We start from the raw sequence: 24,430 nt of genomic DNA, 5'->3' as shown, positions 1-24,430 counted from the left end.
TTCCAGATCGCGCTCCAGTGTGGGGCATACTGCTTCACAACTCCAGAACCCAAAGCCTGGGAGATTTAGAAAGCCTTCTAGCCATTACTTGGCATTGAATATGGTCACGTTAAGCTTCAGGTTGTGTGCAGCTTCTCCAGAGTGTGTCATGGGTGTGCAATTGGACTCTCTCCACACTGGGTGTACCTTTACGTAGTGAAAATTCACTAGTCTTAGGAGGTATCTGTAAAGGTCCTATGAGAGACCCCAGGTGGGAGCTCAGAACAAGTAGAAGTTAACCTTAAGACACGATTAAACCAATAGTGCTCTGTCCCTCATCTGTAGGTGATGCTAATTCCACACATTCCACACGTCTTTGTTTGGTGCATTAGGAATTATTTAATGGCTGCACACTCAGTGAAAGAGAAGTCTGTATTTTAACAGGAGAATTACAAACGAGTAAACAGTGAGCCATCAAGCATCAGCTGCTGGAGAGAACCCAGTCTCTAGTGGCTTCTGTTGAAGAGGCCTATATATTACATTCTGCACAGACATGCTTTATCTCTTCATCTCGCTGTCTGCCCACATGTGACACACTCTCTCTCTCTCTCTCTCTCTCTCTCTCTCTCTCATTCACTCTGTCTATATGTATATGTGTCTCCCTTGCATGCTCATTTTAACACGATACATTCTCCCTCTCGCTTTCCCTCGTCACATGGTTCACTTTCGCTCGCGTGTGTCAAGATGTTTACGTGAGTTTATCTCCAGTCAAGAAAGGTAGATGTCTTTTTGTATCTCTTTAATCTGCCTCTTCTTTTTTTCTATCTATTCCCTCGCTACCTCAGCTTGCCAAGGCACTCCAGATGAATGGAAACACTGGCTTACCCCTTGAATAGATAATTTTTTTCTCCACTCTTCTTCAGGAATAACAGAAACACATTGGCCAGGGGGATGGTTTGTTGAGAACAGAGACGAAAATATATGTTTTTTCATTTTCCAGTGTAGCTATAGATGACTGCTATGTTGTCTATGTGTTATTGACATAAACACTGCAGTTTATCATTCTGTCATAAACAGATTAATACTGATACGATGCTCACTAGTCACTTTTACATCATATATCCCCTTCTGAGTGGGTGATATGATGTCAGTTTTTTTGCTGTCATATTTCAACATTATGCAAAAGGCAGATACTTTTCAGGAGATCAAAGTCAAAGTTCCAAAACTGAAATTTGAATAATTATTAACGTTTATAGAAAAAGTGAGACTCAAGAAATTAAAGATTTCCTTTTGGAAATAAATAGCTTCACTTTCGTCTTGTCTTGTCCATCCTTAAACTGTGAGAAGATAACTCCAGTCCTATGGGTCTGAAAGTATGTGGAACCGGAAATAAGCCTTTACTGAGACGGGAAACAAGGAGAACATTCGTAAATCAAGCTGCTGTGTTCCTCAGTGCAGTGGACTGTCCGCCCCGGCACCCAGACCTCAACATCACTGAATATTTACCCTGTGCTCTACGATGACTCATTCATTCATTCATTATCTGTAACCCTTATCCAGTTCAGGGTAGTGGTGGGTCTAGAGCCTACCTGGAATCATTGGGTGCAAGGCGGGAATACACCCTGGAGGGGGCGCCAGTCCTTCACAGGGCAACACACACACACACACATTCACTCACACACTCACACCTACGGACACTTTTGAGTCGCCAATCCACCTACCAACGTGTGTTTTTGGACTGTGGGAGGAAACCGGAGCACCCAGAGGAAACCCACGCAGACACAGGGGGAACACACCACACTCCTCACAGACAGTCACCCAGAGGAAACCCACGCAGACACAGAGAGAACACACCACACTCCTCACAGACAGTCACCCGGAGGAAACCCACGCAGACACAGGGAGAACACACCACACTCCTCACAGACAGTCACCCGGAGGAAACCCACACAGACACAGGGAGAACACACCAGCTCCTCACAGACAGTCACCTGGAGCGGGAATCAAACCCACAACCTCCAAGCCCCTGGAGCTGTGTGACTGTGCCGCCCGCTGTACGATGAACATTGCAAAATGTGACATTTGGCAGCTCATTCTTTACAGCTGCCAGGGTTCAGGTTTGAACCCGGGAGTGTGTTTCTGCATCAGCTGGAAAAGGCCAAGGCAAAGTCCAACGTCTTTGCACTTAAGCTTCATCCCTTCAATGAATTCCTTAATCATGTGTCCTGCTTATTCAGAGGGCTCTCTCTCTCTCTCTCTCTCTCCCCCCCCAGGCTGTCCCTCTCCTTAGCTGTTGTTGGCTAAACAGGCCCCTGCCAAACACCTGCCTGAGGCTCCGCAAGCCTTTCTTTATCACCGTAAACCCCAGTTATGTGTCATCACTTCCAAATTGGTTAGATCCACTCAGTGAGGGAGAGTGATCAGAGGCTCACTTAGGCATCGCTTTGCGTTTACGTGCAGACGTCGCCCCGCTGTCAGACACAGCGCTCCGTCTCGCAAGAAAACGGCGCCTTTTATCTCCATACTGAAGAGTTCACACCAAGTTCGCCTCCCTTCTTTTGTATCTTGCAGCAGCTTTGACGTCAGTACTTTCTGCGTCTTTACCGCTGTATTTTTAAAAACCCCTGCATTTGAAATGATCCTTAAATGGTGCAGCAGACCTGACAAGAGATCGAAGAGTATGTTATAAATTCTTTAGAACACTTTGCTGTAGCCATGTTTCTAATTTGAATGTTTCCAAACCATGAAACATTTGTGAAAGTTTACAGCAACGTAGGGGGTATTTTACCAGTCAGAACGTTACTAATTGCAGTAGATTTCCCATTGCTAGCAAGTAAACGACTATATCTGGGTGATAATTAGGGAATCTCATGAGGGAATGGTGTATAAAAGGGTATGTACCTTCCGTGCGCCCATTAATTCCTGACCCAAAGCAACCCTCACCTGGATAAAGCTGTTACAGACAAATGAATAAATTAATTTATATTTTCTCCTGTATTCCAGCGCTGTTACAACACAAACAGTTCATCCTTGACTTTGTTCCTTATAACCTAGCAATTAATACCCAATGATCAGCATAGTCAAAAGGTGGATGTCTCACACACCAAAGAAGATGATGTACAGTTGTCTGCATTTAATATGGCCTCTGTTGCTGCTGTTGGACCGGAAGAAGGTGAGCGCAGTCTTTACAGCAGGGGGTTATCTGTCCTTCTACTGTACATATGCTCCTTCTCGTTTATAACCAGGGTGTATGTGTGTGAGGGTTTAGTAATAACCAAACACTAATCTTTTATTTGACAAGTGAAAGCAAGCTTCAGATAATTCATTACTTTTTTTTTCTGGAATTTAAAAGCCCTAATCAAACTGGCTTGACATTCCTTTTTCTGGGAGCGGCACATCAGCAGCTGAAGGACAGTGAGGTTGGCTATTTTCCTTTGGTTTGAAGGATTCCATAGATATCTTTCATCTTTGCCTTTGTCTGCACTTAAACACTGCAGGCCCCTTTAGGGACCCATAGGGAAAGTGAGGGCCAAGCACTTTTATATAGAGCAGGGTTCATTGCTGCCGGTATTATCATCCATAATAGCATTCTGCCACAGTTCAATAGCCACCCAGACAGCCTCTGTCAAGTGTCATAGCCTCGGCCTAAGCAACCCCTGGTGGCCACCTTTCGCCGAGAAGAAGGATACACCAGCTGTCAATCAGATTCACTCAGGCACATTTAATTAACTCACTTAAATGTCAGTCGAGGGGGCTAGGACTTCGACCCACTTTTCTCCGCCTCGCTTTCAGTGTTGAGAAAAAAATAGAGGGAGAAAGAGAAAGAGAAAGCGAGCGCTCACAATAGCACAGCTCCAAAGTACTTATTCTAACAAAGACTTTCACCGAGCATGAAATAGTTTGACACTACTACAGCACATCCACTTTTGATAGGATAATCACTCTGAAACACAGACAGCCAAAACCTCTTATAAATGCTCCGAGACAGGTTTTTTTTTTTCCCTCCCTCTGTGAAAACGTTTGCCTTTCTTCCTCAGAGGGATCCTTTAGTGTGATATCTAAATCAGTCTCTGCAACAGATGGCCCCCCGAATGAAACCCATGCCATTCTGGAAAGTCTCTGGCTGCTTTTGGCCGTGGCCGCGGGCAGCAGCCGTGGAGCTGGGCGAGCGAGAGGGAGAGTGGAGATAGGAAAGAAAGAGAGTTGAGCTTTTTCCCCAGGCCCAGGCATCAATCATGAAAGCAAGCTGTCGAGAGCAACACCCCACAGCGCGTGGCTTCACCGAGGCCTTCCTCCGAGCGTCTGCACACCTCCTTCACCTCTTTCAGCTTCAGCTCCGTCGTCTCCATCATCTCCACCGTAATCTCGGTGGCTTTCCGGTTCTGGTCAGAGGGGAAGCTCGGCTCAGACGGTTTTAGACAGGCTGGAATAGACCCGGCGTCCACTGTTCTGAGGTCTCCCGCAGTAATCATCACCTCCGACTTTGGCACCTTGTTACTTTCTCTATCAGAAGTGTTTTAAAATCTTGTTTAATGAGGTTTTTTTCATGTGAAAATAATTGAACACATCCTCTGCAGGGAACATTTTTAGAGCAAAATTTCTGTGTTTTTTTTGTGGTGATTTGAACATATTGTAGAGTAATAAACATTCCTGGTTAGAGGGGGAGCTCAGCTTTGACTGCCTAGACTCTAATTCAGTAATTACCACTCTGACTTTGGCAAGTCCTCATTATTTTCTCTTAACTATGCTATCAGCATCGTATATGTGCAGGGGTTTAAACACCTCGACAAACACAAGTGAATTAAGCACATAAATATCAGGCCTAATCCTTCCAAAAAGAATCAGTTTAACAGTATAACAGTGCTTTTTTTTTTGATTACCCCTCTGGGTGCATTTTAGAGTGAGTTGTATGTAACTGAGACAATAGTTTGCTGTTTAACTTTTAAACAAAACAAATAATACACAATGTGAATATATCACAGTAAAGAAAAGCAACAGTAGACAGTTTGGAGCCTGTGACTATAAGTTTGACAGGTGATAGTAAAGTGTGTACATTTTACACTGCAATATTGACTTCAAGTTTAAAAGTGAGTATTCAATGTGATAGGGTGGCACGGTGGCACAGCAGGTAGTGTCGCAGTCACACAGCTCCAGGGTTTCCAAGCGTGGGTTTCCTCCGGGTGACTGTCTGTGAGTAATGTGGTGTGTTCTCCCTGTGTCTGCGTTGGTTTCCTCTGGGTGACTGTCTGTGAGGAGCCGGTGTGTTCTCCCTGTGTCTGTGTGGGTTTCCTCCGGGTGACTGTCTGTGAGGAGTGTGGTGTGTTCTCCCTGTGTCTGCGTGGGTTTCCTCCGGGTGACTGTCTGTGAGGAGTGTGGTGTGTTCTCCCTGTGTCTGCGTGGGTTTCCTCCGGGTTGTTTCCTCCCCCAGTCCAAAAACACACGTTGCAGGTGGATTGGCGACTCAAGTGTCCGTATGTGTGACTGTGTGAGTGAATGTGTGTGTGTGTCTGTGTTGCCCTGTGAAGGACTGGTGCCCCCTCCAGGGTGTATTCCCGCCTTGCGCGCAATGATTCCAGATAGGCTCTGGACCCACCGCGACCCTGAACTGGATAAGGGTTACAGATAATGAATGAATGAATGAATATTCATTGTGATCTCCACTTGAATCCACAAGCTTCTTGTAAATGTGTTTTTGACTTTACCCATTGCATGTGAACAATTCTTTAAAAATAAGTAATAAGAATTTACCAGTGGAAATAAAACATGACAAGTAATAGTCCATTTGCTTGTACAGTTTATGTTCTTGATCATTTCCAGCTTCCTGTATCATGTAGAAAGTGTTTTCTGATGAAAAAGAATCTATTTTTACATCAGAAATCCATGTTGGCATTGGGAAATGTACAAAGATAGTTACCTTTGTTTTTCACATCATCTAATTAATGAAATCCGCTTGAATAAAGGCTGTAAATGACATTATTCCTGAGCTCAAAGGATAGACTGACCACAAATAAATATATAATACTTCTAACAGAATCATAAAATAAGTGTGTTCGTGAGAGCTGAGATTTTTCTATGTAAACATAAGCTTAAAAAAACTAAATGACAGCCCTTTTGAACCCTTCGTGTTGAATGATCTATTAGTATTACAATTTAAGCCCTGCAGCATGAGAACCTGCAGCTTTCTGTGAGCTACTGCAATTTACTAGCATGCATTATCTTGATTGTTGGAAGTAGAGTAGTGAGCTTTGAGAGTAGACTCTTTGGAATAACATTGAATATTACTAAATGTATCTCTTTTTATTAAGGAATGAATTCATTCATTAGTTCATTATGTTTTTAGGCTTAAATCTGTCCCACTCTGCACTTAGCATATTAGCTGTTAAAAGACATAGCAAAGCTGACAGCTAGCGCTCTTCTGATAGTGTGTTAAGCTGTGCAGTGATGTATTAGCAGCAGCTCGAAAAGACGTGTCCTGGCTTTTAATTTATTTTATACGAAGTGTACGCAGTCGTTGCACCTTAAATCATGGAACTCACTGATGGACAATTAGACCCCAATGATGGCTTTCATTGTGTTTTGGTGTTAAGGGTTTAATAAACCCACACACATGGATAAAGCTGCACTGAAAGGAATGCTTCAGCCAAGGTTCACATTATTCTGGCAGCACTGAAACATCAGAGGTCTCTGAAAGGTTTGTAAGCTGCTGGATTTCATGCGTTGTGCTTCATTGTCTTAAAGCAAGAACAGCAGCATGTCCTTGGGGCCTATCAGTAATTACAAAAGAGAAGGAGCATAGCACTTATGGTGGGAAATTGTTTGAAAGAGAGCGGGAGTTGTTTTGTTACAAAGCCTGTATTTCTGTAATTTCTGGTGCAGTGGAAACAGTGTTTGTGCAGTCATTAGGTTTATCGTGATTATTCTGACCATATATATGTTCTGTACAAGTTACATGTTGAGAAGATTAAATTACACAGAACTAGCTCTCAAACAACTCATAATGAATGTACTAAAGGGTGAGACACCATTTTGTTTCTTTGACATGCTCCATGTCCACCATCCCATTGGAGAAACTTGCCCTTGATCCAATATGGCGGCTTTCAAGATGGCGCCCATGTTCCAGACATACCCATGACGTGCTGGGGCAATCCAGAATAAAAGTGTCCTGCGACTTTTGACTCACTCTGTATAATAATGTGTTCATTTATTGGTTTAATATATTTGTGAAATAGAAACATCTCTCCAATTAGCATATGTTTTTTTAAGATTTTTAATGGCAAACAGGGCTACGATTCTGGTATCACTTTGCAGCCTGACACTCTGCTGTCAACTGACACTTTCCTGTGCTGATGTGATAATTAGTTTCATTTGAGAATAGTTCATCTACGTCCAGTTCTAGAAATATTAATTCATTTGTATTTGTATTTTCCAAACTCATTTTTTTACAAAGAATTATGTACATAAAGGGCTCTATTTTTACTCCCTTGCATTTCAGCTGCTTATATTTTTTCTAATAATTGTTTTTCTTTATCGTTCTGTTATGTTGGTGTACTGCTTAACTTTCTATGCAGGTTCTTGGTGGTTTTAGGTGTTCCTCTGCAGATTTAGATGCATTACTGAGTCATCATTTTATCCAAGAGGCAATACCTGTACTCCAGTGTGAATTTAGGGTACTCTCCCCACCTCTGTTTAAACACACTTTCTCTAATTACTTGTGTTGAATTTAAGCGTTTAACCCCAGTCTCCAGTAGCAGTAGAGTGGGTTACAGATTTATCTTTAGTGGGGTTTCCTCTGGTGGTGGAGTACCTATGCTAATGTTGTTGACTGTTGTTGTTACTCTGGTGCTGTTGTGATTTTATACCCATCAATTACTGTTTACTTTGCTGTCACTCACACTTCAGTGGCGCTGTTGGAGCTCTGCAGCCTTCGTGTTGTTTGCTGTTTCAGCATTTCCCTCACATTTCCTCACTGGGGTTTAAGCAAATCCTCTGCTGAAGCTGCCACTTAGTTGTCTTAAAATAACAGAGCGTGTCTTTGTAATCTAATAAAGCTGGAAACTCTGGGAACGATGTTAAGTTGAAAATTACAGTGCTCTTTGCAGTTTGTCATCTACATAAGCAGTGATGCCACACTGGCATAGCACCTTATCATCGCTTCATTTCCCTGCTTCAAGTTAAACCGTCTGTTGATAATTCACTCCCTTTCTGCTCTATCCCCCTCTATTTCTCTCTCTCTCTCTCTCTTTTTTTAATGGTGCATCCTTTTGGTCAGGAGACAATTGATTCTCTCCCGTGCCGTTTTCATCAGTGATGTTAACTGGAGCTTGTCCAGAACTGAAATTGTGGAGGACTGCCTCTTGAATCCCATCCCAGGCTCCTTTGCCACGGCCCACGGAGTGCTATCTATGCGTCAGCAAACCATGTAAATACCTCAGAGGGATGCCAGCGTTAACCCAAAGTCAACAGTGTACTAATTAAGCTAATGATGATGAGCCTCGCACATATTCATCAGGGCTTTGTTAAGTGCTGTCTTGTCAATTCTGCTTTTTGCAGAGATGCTTTCTGTGTGATGGATGCTGGCTTCGATATAGTGTACAGAGTAGTGGGCGACACTGCTGTCACCCTAACCGCAGAGTAGGGTTCAGTTCCCAGCTCAGACAGAAACACAGTGCACATCCTCTAAAGGGATTACTGAGAATTTGCTGAATTTAAGAGATGGAGGGAAGGATTCTGAGGTTGCTGTAGTGTCACAGCAGCAGGGACAAGACTGTGGACACATATTTAATCGCTAACGTAGCAATAGATACAATAAAAGAAGCTCAGTAATATCCATAACACGTCCATATCAATATCAATAAAGCTTTGTTTGCACGTGACTAAATATTCATTAATTCATTCATTATCTGTAACCCTTATCCAGTTCAGGGTCGCGGTGGGTCCAGAGCCTACCCGGAATCATTGGGCGCAAGGCGGGAATACACCCTGGAGGGGGCGCCAGTCCTTCACAGGGTAACACAGACACTACCAACGTGTGTTTTTGGGCTGTGGGAGGAAACCGGAGCACCCGGAGGAAACCCACGCGGACACAGAGAGAACACACCACACTCCTCACAGACAGTCACCCGGAGGAAACCCACGCGGACACGGGGAGAACACACCACACTCCTCACAGACAGTCACCCGGAGGAAACCAACGCAGACACGGGGAGAACACACCACACTCCTCACAGACAGTCACCCGGAGGAAACCCACGCGGACACGGGGAGAACACACCACACTCCTCACAGACAGTCACCCGGAGGAAACCCACGCGGACACGGGGAGAACACACCAACTCCTCACAGACAGTCACCCGGAGGAAACCCACGCAGACACGGGGAGAACACACCACGCTCCTCACAGACAGTCACCCGGAGGAAACCCACGCGGACACGGGGAGAACACACCACACTCCTCACAGACAGTCACCCGGAGGAAACCCACGCAGACACGGGGAGAACACACCACGCTCCTCACAGACAGTCACCCGGAGGAAACCCACGCGGACACGGGGAGAACACACCACACTCCTCACAGACAGTCACCCGGAGGAAACCCACGCAGACACGGGGAGAACACACCACACTCCTCACAGACAGTCACCCGGAGGAAACCCACGCAAACACAGGGAGAACACACCAACTCCTCACAGACAGTCACCCGGAGGAAACCCACGCAGACACAGGGAGAACACACCACACTCCTCACAGACAGTCACCCGGAGGAAACCCACGCAGACACAGGGAGAACACACCACACTCCTCACAGACAGTCACCCGGAGGAAACCCACGCGGACACGGGGAGAACACACCAACTCCTCACAGACAGTCACCCGGAGGAAACCCACGCAAACACAGGGAGAACACACCAACTCCTCACAGACAGTCACCCGGAGGAAACCCACGCAGACACAGGGAGAACACACCACACTCCTCACAGACAGTCACCCGGAGCGGGAATCAAACCCACAACCTCCAGGTCCCTGGAGCTGTGTGACTGCGACGCCTACCTGCTGCGCCACCGTGCCCCCATCCATCCATCCATCCATTATCTGTACCGCTTATCCAATTTTTTTAGGGTCGCGGGGGGTCCAGAGCCTACCTGGAATCATTGGGCGCAAGGCGGGAATACACCCTGGAGGGGACGCCAGTCCTTCACAGGGCAACACAGACACACACACATTCACTCACACACTCACACCTACGGACACTTTCAAGTCGCCAATCCACCTGCAACGTGTGTTTTTGGACTGTGGGAGGAAACCGGAGCACCCGGAGGAAACCCACGCGGACACGGGGAGAACACACCAACTCCTCACAGACAGTCACCCGGAGGAAACCCACGCAGACACAGGGAGAACACACCACACTCCTCACAGACAGTCACCCGGAGCGGGAATCAAACCCACAACCTCCAGGTCCCTGGAGCTGTGTGACTGCGACGCCTACCTGCTGCGCCACCGTGCCCCCCATGTGACTAAATATTTTCTCTCTTTATTCATTTCAACAGTGATTTTAAGGCCTTAGCAGATGTGAGTGAGGAGGACCGGGCGGAGCGGATCGCTCAACAGTGGAAGGAGCTTGGCCTTGATGTCCATCGGTCCAGTTACAGCATCCTGGTCAGTCGTCCAAGCCTCTCTCCCAACACAGTGGTTGACATGACCAATAACCAGTGTTACCTGCCCAGTGGAGCCAGCTGTGACTCTTGGGAAAATACATCATCATCAGCAGCAGCAGCATCCTCTGAGCAGCGCTTTGCCTTTGCGGCCTACTCAGCCACAGGGACTTTAAAGGTACGGCAACACTGTTATTCTCTCACTTTTCATAAAGCGCAAGGTCAGAAACACCTGGGCCTCGATTATTTACTGTAATGTCGTGTATTATGGCTCTCCCCCCATTCATTCCTCTCCAGGAGAGAAGACACAGCGCAACAAATGAGAGAAGTTAAGCACGGTGCACAGACTCTGAATACGTCCTCCACTCGGAAGGTTAATACAAACCCATTATGCGAGTCAGTTTACACATCACAGCAACGTGTGATATATAGTGGAGCTATTTTTAGAGCCTGTGCTTCCTTCCGTCTCTGGAGGGAGCGAGCAGCGGCAAAGGAAATTCTCCATTATCCCCTTCAAGTCCGACAACAAGCGTCAGGAAGAAAAAGTTGGGCTCGGGAGTCGGGTCCGTCTTTGAAGTCCGTCCGCTGAAAAAGGGTCAAAGTCATCCATCAGTCGGCCTGCTCTCGTTTCTTGTTTTATTTATTTATTAATTCGTATTTTTTATTTTCTTCAGGCCACTTTGAATTGAAACCACATTTGGAATATCTAAAAATCAACCACGTAAAAAAAAAGAAAGAAAGAAAAAGAAAACAAATATGGCCTGTTTGATGGATGAAATGCCTGGGGAGCTCATAGTAATGCAGTGTGCAGAAGCAGGAGAGAATCCAGACTCTGAGAGGTCACTGAGCATCACACATTAAGTCCACTCTCCAACTCCCAGCCATGCAGGACATATTAAAAATTAATTACCTCTCATAGTGAGGGGGAAAAAAACACCAAGTGTGGTCACTCCTGTAACTCAGACCAATAAATAACACACAGGTTTTTCTGCATCAGATAAACAACATGTTTCTGTCGTTTTTCGCAGTGTACGGCACCAAATGACTTCCGTTAAAGCTGCCGTTTTGCTGTTTTTGGACTGTGGGAGGAAACCGGAGCCCCCGGAGGAAACCCACGCAGACACGGGGAGAACACACCACACTCCTCACAGACATTCACCTGGAGGAAACCCACGCAGACACGGGGAGAACACACCACACTCCTCACAGACAGTCACCCGGAGGAAACCCACGCAGACACAGGGAGAACACACCACACTCCTCACAGACAGTCACCCGGAGGAAACCCACACAGACACAGGGAGAACACACCACACTCCTCACAGACAGTCACCCGGAGGAAACCCACGCAGACACAGAGAGAACACACCACACTCCTCACAGACAGTCACCCGGAGGAAACCCCCACAGACACAGAGAGAACACACCACACTCCTCACAGACAGTCACCCGGAGGAAACCCACGCAGACACAGGGAGAACACACTCAAACCCACAACCTCCAGGCCCCTGGAGCTGTGTGACTGCGACATCTACCTGCTGCACCACCGTGGCTCAAGCAAACATGAAACTACTAAAACGTTTATTTTAATATTTTATTCATCTATAAAGTGCTGTGGTCAGTAAAACGTTTGTTTCCACATAGTAATCATTGATAGCTCCGGGTTGCTATTTGCTAACTGCTAGTTTGTTGTATGGTGCCAAATGCCATAATTCATAAACTTTGTAGTTTATTGGCTCAAATTACTTCAGACTTCAATAAGGAATTCCAACGTTGAGAAACATCTAAAGTGTCGTTCAGATATTTTTTTTTTCCCCCAGCGAGGCAGCAAACTGAATCCCATCAAGGAGCAACAAATTAAAAAGTTTAATTTGAGCTCTAAATAAGAGTCGGAGATGGAACACATTAGTGTAATTGAAACAGGCGAGGCATTAACACTCCACTACATTTACTTAAATACAGATCATAGCGCCTGTGTTTTCTCATTGTGATGAAACTACTGTATTTTCTTTTAGGTTCATACCTCGGTACGACACTGTACTGTGGCACGTCCAATAAGGACTGCTTTGCTTTTGTAGAAGCATGCACACTTTCAAACTGTAGATGATGCAAATACATATCTGCTGCCTAAGATACATTTTCGTTATACAAATTAGGTATATTTCTATATCATTTAAATGCTAATACGGTAAGACATGACTGATCCTGAAGGAAATCACAGACTGAAAAAACCAATAGCTTAGCAGTTTACAAAGAAATGAAACAAAATCACAGAAAATCAAATTCTGTTCCACAGAACTCGTTCATTCATTCATTATCTGTAACCCTTATCCAATTCAGGGTCGCAGTGGGTCCAGAGCCTACCTGGAATCATTGGGCGCAAGGTGGGAGCACACCCTGGAGGGGGCGCCAGTACTTCACATGGCGACACACACAAACTCACTCACACACTCACACCTACGGACACTTTGGAGTCACCAATCCACCTACCAACGTGTGTTTTTGGACTGTGGGAGGAAACTGGAGCACCCGGAGGAAACCCACGCAGACACAGGGAGAGCACACCACACTCCTCACAGACAGTCACCCGGAGGAAACCCACACAGACACAGGGAGAACACACCACACTCCTCACACACAGTCACCCGGAGGAAACCTACGCGGACACAGGGAGAACACACCACACTCCTCACAGACAGTCACCCGGAGGAAACCCACGCGGACACAGGAAGAACACACCACACTCCTCACAGACTGTCACCCGGAGGAAACCCACACGCAGACACAGGAAGAACACACCACACTCCTCACAGACAGTCACCCGGAGCGGGAATCAAACCCACAACCTCCAGGTCCCTGGAGCTGTGTGACTGCGACACCTACCTGCTGCACCACTGTGCCGCCCTTACACAGAACTTTTATCTTTTATTCAGTTTTGCACACTATTGACTTCTCCATATATAAATAACAGTTCTACACTGTTTTTTTGTTTGTAATGTTTTAAGACACTTTTTCTAATGAGTGATTTCCACTACTCTAAAGTACACTGAAACAGCTGCACATGAGCCTAAAGTCACCACGTCCAATACCAATCACATGCTAGAGATGTGTAAACCCCCACTGCATTGACATGTAGAGCAGTGGAGATGCCTCCCCTAAAGCAATGAGTTCAATCCAATACCTTTGGGATGAGGCGGAGTGGTGTTTGTGATCCAGAAGCAATCATCAGACATCAGTGTCCGACCTCACTAATGCTCCCATGGCTGCCATCAAATCCTCACAAACATCTAACATGACATCCACACAGAGTGGAAGCTGTTACTGCAACAAAATGGGACAAACTCCCGATTAAAGCCCCCGATTTCAGGAGAAATGTTGGCTGGCGTAAGGATGGCGTAAGGATGGCGTACACTGTGTGAGGGAGCAAGACTGTGGCATGAATAAACTGCTCGCCCTGGATTAACGTATGCAGTGGTCACTAATGCATTAAGGATCAGTGGTGATTGGGGGAGTTGTGGGAGTGTTGAGGGGGTATTCGGTCCCTTGGGTAATCAGTTTTGATGAGCTATATCCTTGGCGTGCTGTCTTCCCACAGCAGATTAGCAACGATCGGGAGCTGGCACAATGCAATTACTGGTTTTAATTTCAAAAGGAGACAGAAGTGTTGAGTAGTTAAGCTTTGCTTTCTATCTTCTTGCTCCCTCTTACATTGGATTTGCAATTTTGTTTCTGACCAGCTCATATCATGAACGACACTGTCTGCTCTCTTAATATATGGAAAATCAAATTCCATTCACCCTGATATTACATATTATTTAACTTCTGTTTGAGCAAAGACAGCCTTGGAGATTTGAAAGCATCTGTTCTATAAGTGAAGCTCCCACAGTGGAAGGAACTGAGAGAGAGGGAAATCTTTGGTTGTCAGCTCCACATAAAAGCCGTTTAGAAGGAGGGGTAGGTTCCAGAAGAGTCTCCTCCTGGACCTCATAAAACTAAAGAAACTCACTACTGGGACTAGACATTTACATTCATTTAGCATTTCAGCACCAGGCGCACAAGACTTACACTGCTATTATACTATTATACTGCATACTGTAGTGGTATTTATAGCATTAACATGGCTGTACAGGATGTGTAATTGTGCTCAGATGTTGAAGGACTATGTGGATAAATGTTATATTAAAATCTGCTATGGCAAAACATCATTAAAGTCATTCTTTTTTTTAATTTCGATTAAAGGTTACCTTTGAAGATATGAAGTGGTGTTGGACACCTGCTCATCCAGCATTAGTTCTCAAATAAAGATCATGTGACACTGGAATATTGCTGTGAGCAGTTGATGGCATTCGCACATGCAAACCTTAATGGGCTCAGTTGCTGACATACGGTTATTAGTTTTTATCACAAACTAGGGCTGGGCAATTCATTGAAAATGAATCAAAATCAATGTTCAGAACTTCTAATCATTGTTGTGAGACTCTGACAGAAACGTGCCTCTTGTTATTAAGCTTTCTACAAAAGTAGACCCTTTAACGTTTCTGGGGGTATGTTTATTATGTTTCTAGGACAAGAACTCGCTGTGTTGCGTAAGTGTCATGCCCTTGTTCTGTCTTGTCTGTTGTCCCTGCCATGTGCTCACTTAGCACATGCCTCTGTTTGTTATTGTTCATGTCTCCGCCCTAGTCCCGCCTTTGTTCCTCCTCCTCGTCCGTGTCTCATTTGTTACCCTGCCCTCTCATTAGCTGTCCCAGGTGTTTCTTGTCTGTGGTGTGCATTTAAGTTCCCTTGTCTCTGTGTGGATTTGTTGGACATTCCATGTTTGTCTTGTTGGTTCTTTGATTCGGTTCATGTTTGCTTGTCTGTCTTTCTGTTTCTCGATTTGATTCACCTCCCTGGTCTGTGAGTTGTTTGGTTTGTCTATTTGTATTGTTCTGTGTTCTAGTTTAACTCTGTGTTCTAGTTTAGCGTCTGTAGCTCTCTCTGTCTGTCCATGTATCTTTGTCTAGGTCATTCTTTCAAAGTCTCTCTCTGTCTAGGTCTTTAAGTATTCTCTCTAGTTCTTAGTCTGTCTTTGTTTTGTTATATTTTGGTTGTAAATAAAGTCACTGTGTTTTAGCGTGTGCGTCCGCCTCCGTCAGTCTGCCCAGCAAATCCTGACAGTAAGTGTTTTGGCACAAATGCTGATTTATCCCAGACTCCAATAGGTTAATCTTGCCTCAATGGATTATATCGATTTTTGCTTTTAATTCTTGGGAATTCTGTTAATTTGTCCTCCACTGTGTGTTCATGTACTGTCCTATTAAAACCGCATAACTGCACGTGTAGTCAATCTGCCACATAGAAACAACATGGAGGAGAACCACAACACCGAGGTGAAACGAGCAACTCGAGCAGCTTGTACCAAACAATAATGCTGTGTCCATCGTTGGGACATGTTTTGACTTTAATGAAGGCCACAGTTAACATAAAGACGTCCGGTGTAAACACTGATTAAAAAGTCAGTGATCAACGCTATCACAACACTATCTCAATACCTCACTTGAAGCACAATCACATCACCACAATATCCCAGCTTTAATAGTTAAGACGTGTCAGTGAACTGTGAGGCAAGAAACAAAAACAAATAATACTTCATTAATCATAATTGAGGTAAAATGCTAAATGTATCGTGATATCGATTTGTGGTGGTATCATCCAGCACTATCAGAAACCCCACTCTAACTCCTCCCAACAGTATATTTATGGAGCTCCATCCATCCAGGGAAGACTCCGCTCCATAGCCCAATGCGGAGGGGCTTTATACCTTTCTAGCCCACACTTAGCATTGGGGGAGGTGAACGGAGCATCCCCAGTGTGTCCCATTTAATATGATGCTTTTCCAAGTATGTTACATAAGCTGTGTGCACATAACCGAACGTCTGTGCCCACAAATGACGCACCCTGAAGTAGATGAATACACTCGTTATAAAGAGTATCTTGCAGACTGCTGTGCTCCACTGTTTTTTGATGCACCGCTAAATTGTTTATGGATTAAATGGATCTGAAAGACCAGGCTTCTCCTCCAGACACGTCTCTACTCTTTCTGTCTGGATCCTAATAGCACTCTTGATTGTGGTGACATTTACCACTTTCCTCCAAATATTGTTTAATTGCCGAGTGGATATTTCTCTGTGGTCCTCAATCAAGTAGATGAGAAAACAATTGTTATTTCTTCCTGCTCTGAAGATTGGAGAGGAGAATACAAGAGGACGGGAGAACAGCGTTTATGCTCTCATTAACTTCATTACCTTAATAACAGCCTCTCTGCGCACATCTCAGTGTTTCCCAATTTATCAGCCTCCAGTGTGAGGGACACAGGATGCCCGTATGATGCCCGCGCTGACACAGGTGATAAAGCAGCGTAGCTCTGTCCAAACCAAACGGGATCTGCTCTCCTCTCTGGAATCTCATTTAATTTTGCCTTCGGGCCTTCTGAAAAATGAATTGAGGACAGGTGATGCATTGCCAGGTTGTGGCTCCAGCCCTTTATATAGCTCCTCACCTCAGCTGCACTCCTTAACTTTTCTTTAACTTTCAAGGCTGGGATTTGTTTCTGACGGAGATGATCACTGAAAGGATTACTAAGCATGTGTCATAAATGTTCGCAATATTGTCAGGAATTGCTGAGAGAGCGATCCCCATTAATCCCAGAGATAAAATGGTTTAAGAAAACGAGCTGAGTTTTAGCCTTTGTTGCATACTTGGGCATCTATCTATCTATCTATCTATCTATCTATCCACCCATCCATCTATCTATCTATCTATCTATCTATCCACCCATCCATCCACCTAACTATCTATCTATCTATCTATCTATCTATCCACACATCCATCCACCTATCTATCTATCTATCTATCTATCTATCTATCTATCTATCTATCTATCCACCCATCTATCTATCTATCTATCTGTCTATCTATCTATCTATCTACCCACCATCTATCTATCTATCTATCTATCTATCTATCCATCTATCTATCTATCTATCTATAACACATGAGCATTTCATGATGAAAGGAGCATTTAAATTATCATTTTGCAAAGGTAAAAGTTTATTTATTTATTTATTGTTATGACAGTGAGTGTTAGATTCTTAGATTCAAATTATGAACTGCCCCACAAGGGGGCACAATACATTGCATTGCATCAGAGGCACTATATGCCATTGTTTTCTTTCTCAAATAATGTTATTGTCTCCTAAGGCAGAGGTGGTGGACGTACAGTATGGAAGTTCAGAAGATCTGAGACGAGTCAGAGCTGAGATGAATGTGACCAACCGAATAGCACTAGTGAAGCTTGGAAAGGCACCTTTACTCTACACGGTAAGTGTAAAACAAATGATTGCAATCTGTAGTGGATCAGACCACTGGGTTTGATACCCAGCTCAGACAACAACAATGCTAACCCAGTGAGTGTGCAGTTCTCTTACTGCTGTCGCTCAGTTATAATTCTACATCATTCTGAATAAGAATATTGACCAGAGCAATACATATAAATTACTTAAAATGGCTTTTCAGTAGCCACCCATAACTGTAACTGAGCGTAAATACATCTACCTCACATTTGCCTCCCTTTACCCTTTGGCTTCGTTGCCATAGTTTTCTCCCACAGTTTTGTGCACTGCTCTTGTTCGGTAATTAGGATTCCTGGGCCAGGTGTTTTTGATCAAATAGCGTTAATTACGGAGGATCTGAGAGAAGGTCAGCTCTGGTGTTGTTGTAAACAGCAGCTTCAGTTTAGCCTAGAGATTTATTAGAATCTTTTAATCTATAATAAATGACTGCCATTTGAAGAATCTACAAACCTGCGCAAGACTGGAGACTCCGTTCCTTCTTTACTTAGAAACGTATTGTCCAGAAATGTTTGGACAGTCCTAATTAGTGAGTTCTTCCATTCTCTGGAAAATATAAAAGTCTGTCCGGTTCCTGGCGGTGTTTGTGATTCATAACTAATCCCCCAACATCCGTACCCGCCCTCAGACATGCTCTTATTGATTTTTTTACAGCAGCAAACCTTCTATGAATACACTTTATCTCAGAAGAAATGTAAATACCTAGGTGTCTTCAGCTTTAGAATTAACGTACATTTGAAGTAACTTTTACACAATGATGTCATTGGTGTGTTCTCCCTGTGTCTGCGTGGGTTTCCTCCTGGTGATTCACTAAGTAGTGGCAAATTCAGTGCAGGCCAAACTGGCTTTAGAATGTATCCAGCCTTTTTCTTTTCAAGGTTATTGTGTTGTAGGAGGGAGTGGTGTGGGGGAATGGAACAATTAATCCAATTAATTACAATTAATTAATTAAGTGTTATGTGTTAATGCGTTTGAAAATGATTAATTCCCCGTGTGCTGAAACTTTAAACCCGTCTCCTGTAGTCTGAAAGAAAAAGAAAAAAAGCAGTTTATATAAGATGTAGTTTTCTTTTTTAAGACGTAGAAATGTGGGTCATTTTTTTGTCTGAGAGTTAATTTAATATCAGATATTCATAATACAATTACAGTACTCTGAAATTGTTATTAAAGACCTTGTGATTTATTTGTGGGGTTCTGAATGTCAAAGGTCTTCTGCAATCACCACAGGGATTTCTGAGAATCAGGGAACGTTTGCTTCAAGCAGTGATAGAAAGGTCTCGGATTCAACATCATACAACTTCAAATCCTTTATGGTCTTCTAAAGACATAGTGGGGAAAAAAAAAACGGATTAAATTTATATTCCTCAGTGATTAACCATAACAGTAAGATGCAGTTTTTCAGCTCAAATGAACATGTGCCCATTGTAGTTCTACCTTTAAACAGAATGGAAGGAAGGACGAGCGGGGCTTAAAAAGGATGAAGCTAAAACCGGTCAAGAGGATGTTTTGTTGTTTTTCCCCAAAATATTTTTGCACAGATGTCTATAAAATTAAACAATTGGGTATGAGAGAAACTATTCATTCATTCATTCATTATCTGTAACCCTTATCCAATTCCGGGTCGCGAGCCACCCTGAAGGGGGCGCCAGTCCTTCACAGGGCAACACAGACACACACACACATTAACTCACACCTATGGACACTTTGAGTCGCCAATCCACCTACCAACGTGTGTTTTTGGACTGTGGGAGGAAACCGGAGCACCCGGAGTAAACCCACGCGGACACAGGGAGAACACACCACACTCCTCACAGACAGTCACCCGGAGGAAACCCACGCAGACACAGAGAGAACACACCACACTCCTCACAGACAGTCACCCGGAGGAAACCCACGCAGACACAGAGAGAACACACCACACTCCTCACAGACAGTCACCTGGAGGAAACCCACGCAGACACAGGGAGAACACACCACACTCCTCACAGACAGTCACCCGGAGGAAACCCACGCAGACACAGGGAGAACACACCACACTCCTCACAGACAGTCACCCGGAGGAAACCCACGCAGACACAGGGAGAACACACCACACTCCTCACAGACAGTCACCCGGAGGAAACCCACGCAGACACAGGGAGAACACACCACACTCCTCACAGACAGTCACCCGGAGGAAACCCACGCAGACACAGGGAGAACACACCACACTCCTCACAGACAGTCACCCGGAGGAAACCCACGCAGACACAGGGAGAACACACCACACTCCTCACAGACAGTCACACGGAGGAAACCCACGCAGACAGAGGGAGAACACACCACACTCCTCACAGACAGTCACCTGGAGGAAACCCACGCAGACACAGGGAGAACACACTACACTCCTCACAGACAGTCACCTGGAGGAAACCCCGCAGACACAGGGAGAACACACCAACTCCTCACAGACAGTCACCCGGAGGAAACCCACGCAGACACAGGGAGAACACACCACACTCCTCACAGACAGTCACCCGGAGGAAACCCACGCAGACACAGGGAGAACACACCACACTCCTCACAGACAGTCACCCGGAGGAAACCCACGCAGACACAGGGAGAACACACCACACTCCTCACAGACAGTCACCCGGAGGAAACCCACGCAGACACAGGGAGAACACACCACACTCCTCACAGACAGTCACCCGGAGGAAACCCACGCAGACACAGGAAGAACACACCACACTCCTCACAGACAGTCACCCGGAGGAAACCCACGCAGACACAGGAAGAACACACCACACTCCTCACAGACAGTCACCCGGAGGAAACCCACGCAGACACAGGGAGAACACACTACACTCCTCACAGACAGTCACCCGGAGGAAACCCACGCAGACACAGGGAGAACACACCACACTCCTCACAGACAGTCACCCGGAGGAAACCCACGCAGACACAGGGAGAACACACCACACTCCTCACAGACAGTCACCCGGAGGAAACCCACGCAGACACAGGAAGAACACACCACACTCCTCACAGACAGTCACCCGGAGGAAACCCACGCAGACACAGGGAGAACACACCACACTCCTCACAGACAGTCACCCGGAGGAAACCCACGCAGACACAGGGAGAACACACCACACTCCTCACAGACAGTCACCCGGAGGAAACCCACGCAGACACAGGGAGAACACACCACACTCCTCACAGACAGTCACCCGGAGGAAACCCACGCAGACACAGGGAGAACACACCACACTCCTCACAGACAGTCACCCGGAGGAAACCCACGCAGACACAGGGAGAACACACCACACTCCTCACAGACAGTCACCCGGAGGAAACCCACGCAGACACAGGGAGAACACACCACACTCCTCACAGACAGTCACCCGGAGGAAACCCACGCAGACACAGGGAGAACACACCACACTCCTCACAGACAGTCACCCGGAGGAAACCCACGCAGACACAGGGAGAACACACCACACTCCTCAGCTGCAAAAATGATATGATGAATGGACCAGTAGAAATACTCCAAATTTGTTTACAATAGCTACATTTATGCTGTTAAAGCACTACATATTGGAGTACTGACCATATATATATAGTTAGTACTCCAATATTTAGTGCTTTAACAGCGTAAATGTAGCTATTGTGGCAATATTGATGCTCTGCTCTCTTTGCTGCTGCTTTGAATTCTAACTCAGCCCATCTCTCCCAGGCAGCATTTGTTTGGGAAGGAGTTATTGATTTCCTTTAAACTGAGTGCTTAGTCCCGTAGTCTTTGAGGATCAAGCTTTTTGACGGCAGTGTCTTAGACAATCAGTCAGAAAATGATGAGACGTATCAGTGTGAATAACTGAATCCACCGACTAGTAAAACTACAACTCACTGTGTTTATGAAGTAAAAACAGCTTATAAAGATACACCTTTATCATATGTGCTCCCACTATTCAGTTTATAGCGAATACCTACTTCGTATCTTCAGAAGTTTGTAAACCAAATTTATAGTCTGTCAATCAGTTCCTTCAGAGGTCATGGGTTACGGTCGCTATGCCTAGGGCAAAATGCTGTGTTGATGGGTTAAAATGTCCACCGCATTGCGCTGTGGAGCAGTAGATCTGCATTCTCCACCTATGGGATCTGCGGAATAGCATTTGTGATCCATCACTCATTCAACATCAATATCTAAAGCTCTCTGAGATCCTTACAGCAATGTTTCAGCTTCTAGCTTCTAGAGCCGTGGATTATTAAAGATCACTATCGTGAAATAACAGTATCAGAATGCAAAAGGGCAGATATTTGTTCTGTGGTGGGTCCGGAGGCTACCCGGAATCACTGGGTGCGAGGAACACACCCTGGAGGGAGCGCAGGGCAACACACACCCACACATTCCCTCACACATGATTCCGATTTTGTTCGGTTGCCATTTCAAAGAAAGGTATTTTCTATTAAGTTAACCCTTGCTGAAAAGCATTGAATTATAAGTAAGGCATCAGCTCGTGTTATTAGTTCTACCTGCCAGTAACTGGCTGTGTGCTCTGGAGTTTGTAAGTAAATGTCAAATGCTGTGTGCTTAGTTTTGCTCTTTCGTTTTTCTTTGAAAGACAAGGTGTTAGCGCTTGTTGGCATTTAACACGATGGCCATGAACCACGGCAATATTGTCTGTGGTTTAAAGCAGCTCCAGATATACCCATAAGGTGTTAATTGCTGTCTGTGATGACCTCCCTTCCTCCATCTGAGATCTTCAGTGATGATTCCACTCGCACATTCACAAGTTCATTTATCTCTACACCTGGGGGATAGCTCATGTCGCCACATCGTATGGACGTCAGGCACCAATCAGCTTTCCTTCTTCCAAACCCCAGTGGCCTCTTCTGCTTTGTGGTGGATGACCCTATTTCAAGCTTTACCCACACACACTAACATATACGACCTGTTATATGTTATACATATGCTCCTCAGCGACTCCATTAGCTCTGAAATGGCTTACTACAACTTCAAGGCAAATGCGGTGCTTTGACAGTGACTCACAGCAAACCGATCTCTGTTGTCAGTACAACTGCTAGAACATGTGCTTTAAAAAACAACACCGCTTCTTAATTTCTGCCTTGACTTGTTGTGTTTTGAAAGCACCATCAAGTCTTTAATTGACCGTTCTGAGAAGTACCATTTCTCTTTGTAAGAGAGTCTTACTTCTATGTTTAATTTTCACTCATGTTGGCCATTATGCATTTAACATTCATTCATTCATCATTCATTCATTATCTGTAACCCTTATCCAGTTCAGGGTCGTGCTGGGTCCAGAGCCTACCTGGGATCATTGGGCGCAAGGCGGCAATACACCCTGGAGAGGGCGCCAGTCCTTTACAGGGCAACACAGACACACACATTCACTCACACACTCACACCTACGGACACTTTTGAGTCGCCAATTCACCTACCAACGTGTGTTTTTGGACTGTGGGAGGAAACCGGAGCACCCGGAGGAAACCCACGCAGACACAGAGAGAACACACCACACTCCTCACAGACAGTCACCCAGAGGAAACCCACGCAGACACAGAGAGAACACACCACACTCCTCACAGACAGTCACTCGGAGGAAACCCACGCAGACACAGGGAGAACACACCACACTCCTCACAGACAGTCACCCGGAGGAAACCCACGCAGACACAGGGAGAACACACCACACTCCTCACAGACAGTCACCCGGAGGAAACCCACGCAGACACAAAGAGAACACACCACACTCCTCACAGACAGTCACCCGGAGGAAACCCACGCAGACACAGAGAGAACACACCATACTCCTCACAGACAGTCACCCGGAGGAAACCCACACAGACACAGGGAGAACACACCACACTCCTCACAGACAGTCACCCGGAGCGGGAATCGAACCCACGACCTCCAGGCCCCTGGAGCTGTGTGACTGTGACACCTACCTGCTGCACCACCGTGTCGTGAATATGCATTTAACAGTGACTGCAAATTATCACTAAATATTACATCGAAGAAACTTTTCTTTTTTTGGCTTACATTTAATGCAATCTATTTTTACGAATCTGAATGGGATAAAAGCCAATATAAAATATTTTATATACACACAGATGACCACATAGTTATTGGTTTTTGTATGTTGTAACACATAGTGCTGTTTGTGGAGAAGTCTCTCATGTTGCTTGGCTGTTATTAATTCACAGCTGTATTGCTTTGCAGAGGATTTTTTTAATGACGTTATTATCAATGAAAGCGATAAAGTGTGAGAATCTAGGCATTACACTGATTTTTTCACAGTTTGGGGTGTGGCATTAGGCACGGAATCCTCTCTACCACATGATAGTTATTAATAATTTATAATTATAAATGAACAGAGTAACAGTTCCTTCATTCCTACTGTTATA

At 45.0% G+C, this 24,430-nt stretch overlaps 1 protein-coding gene across 1 annotated transcript in view; it reads left to right on the top strand.

Annotated features, from left to right (window-relative positions):
- The window catches only part of LOC136671270 (inactive N-acetylated-alpha-linked acidic dipeptidase-like protein 2), a 271,212-nt gene that overhangs the window by 95,893 nt on the left and 150,889 nt on the right, over positions 1–24,430 (top strand). The window contains exons 3-4 of the mRNA XM_066646922.1: positions 10,527–10,809; positions 17,874–17,993. Of these exons, the coding sequence (XP_066503019.1) occupies positions 10,527–10,809; positions 17,874–17,993 (403 nt within the window). The remainder of the gene's footprint in view (positions 1–10,526; positions 10,810–17,873; positions 17,994–24,430) is intronic.

The sequence above is a fragment of the Hoplias malabaricus genome, chromosome 16, assembly GCF_029633855.1.
Source record: "Hoplias malabaricus isolate fHopMal1 chromosome 16, fHopMal1.hap1, whole genome shotgun sequence".
Lineage (NCBI taxonomy): Eukaryota > Metazoa > Chordata > Actinopteri > Characiformes > Erythrinidae > Hoplias > Hoplias malabaricus.
This window is presented reverse-complemented; position numbering and strand designations above follow the sequence as displayed.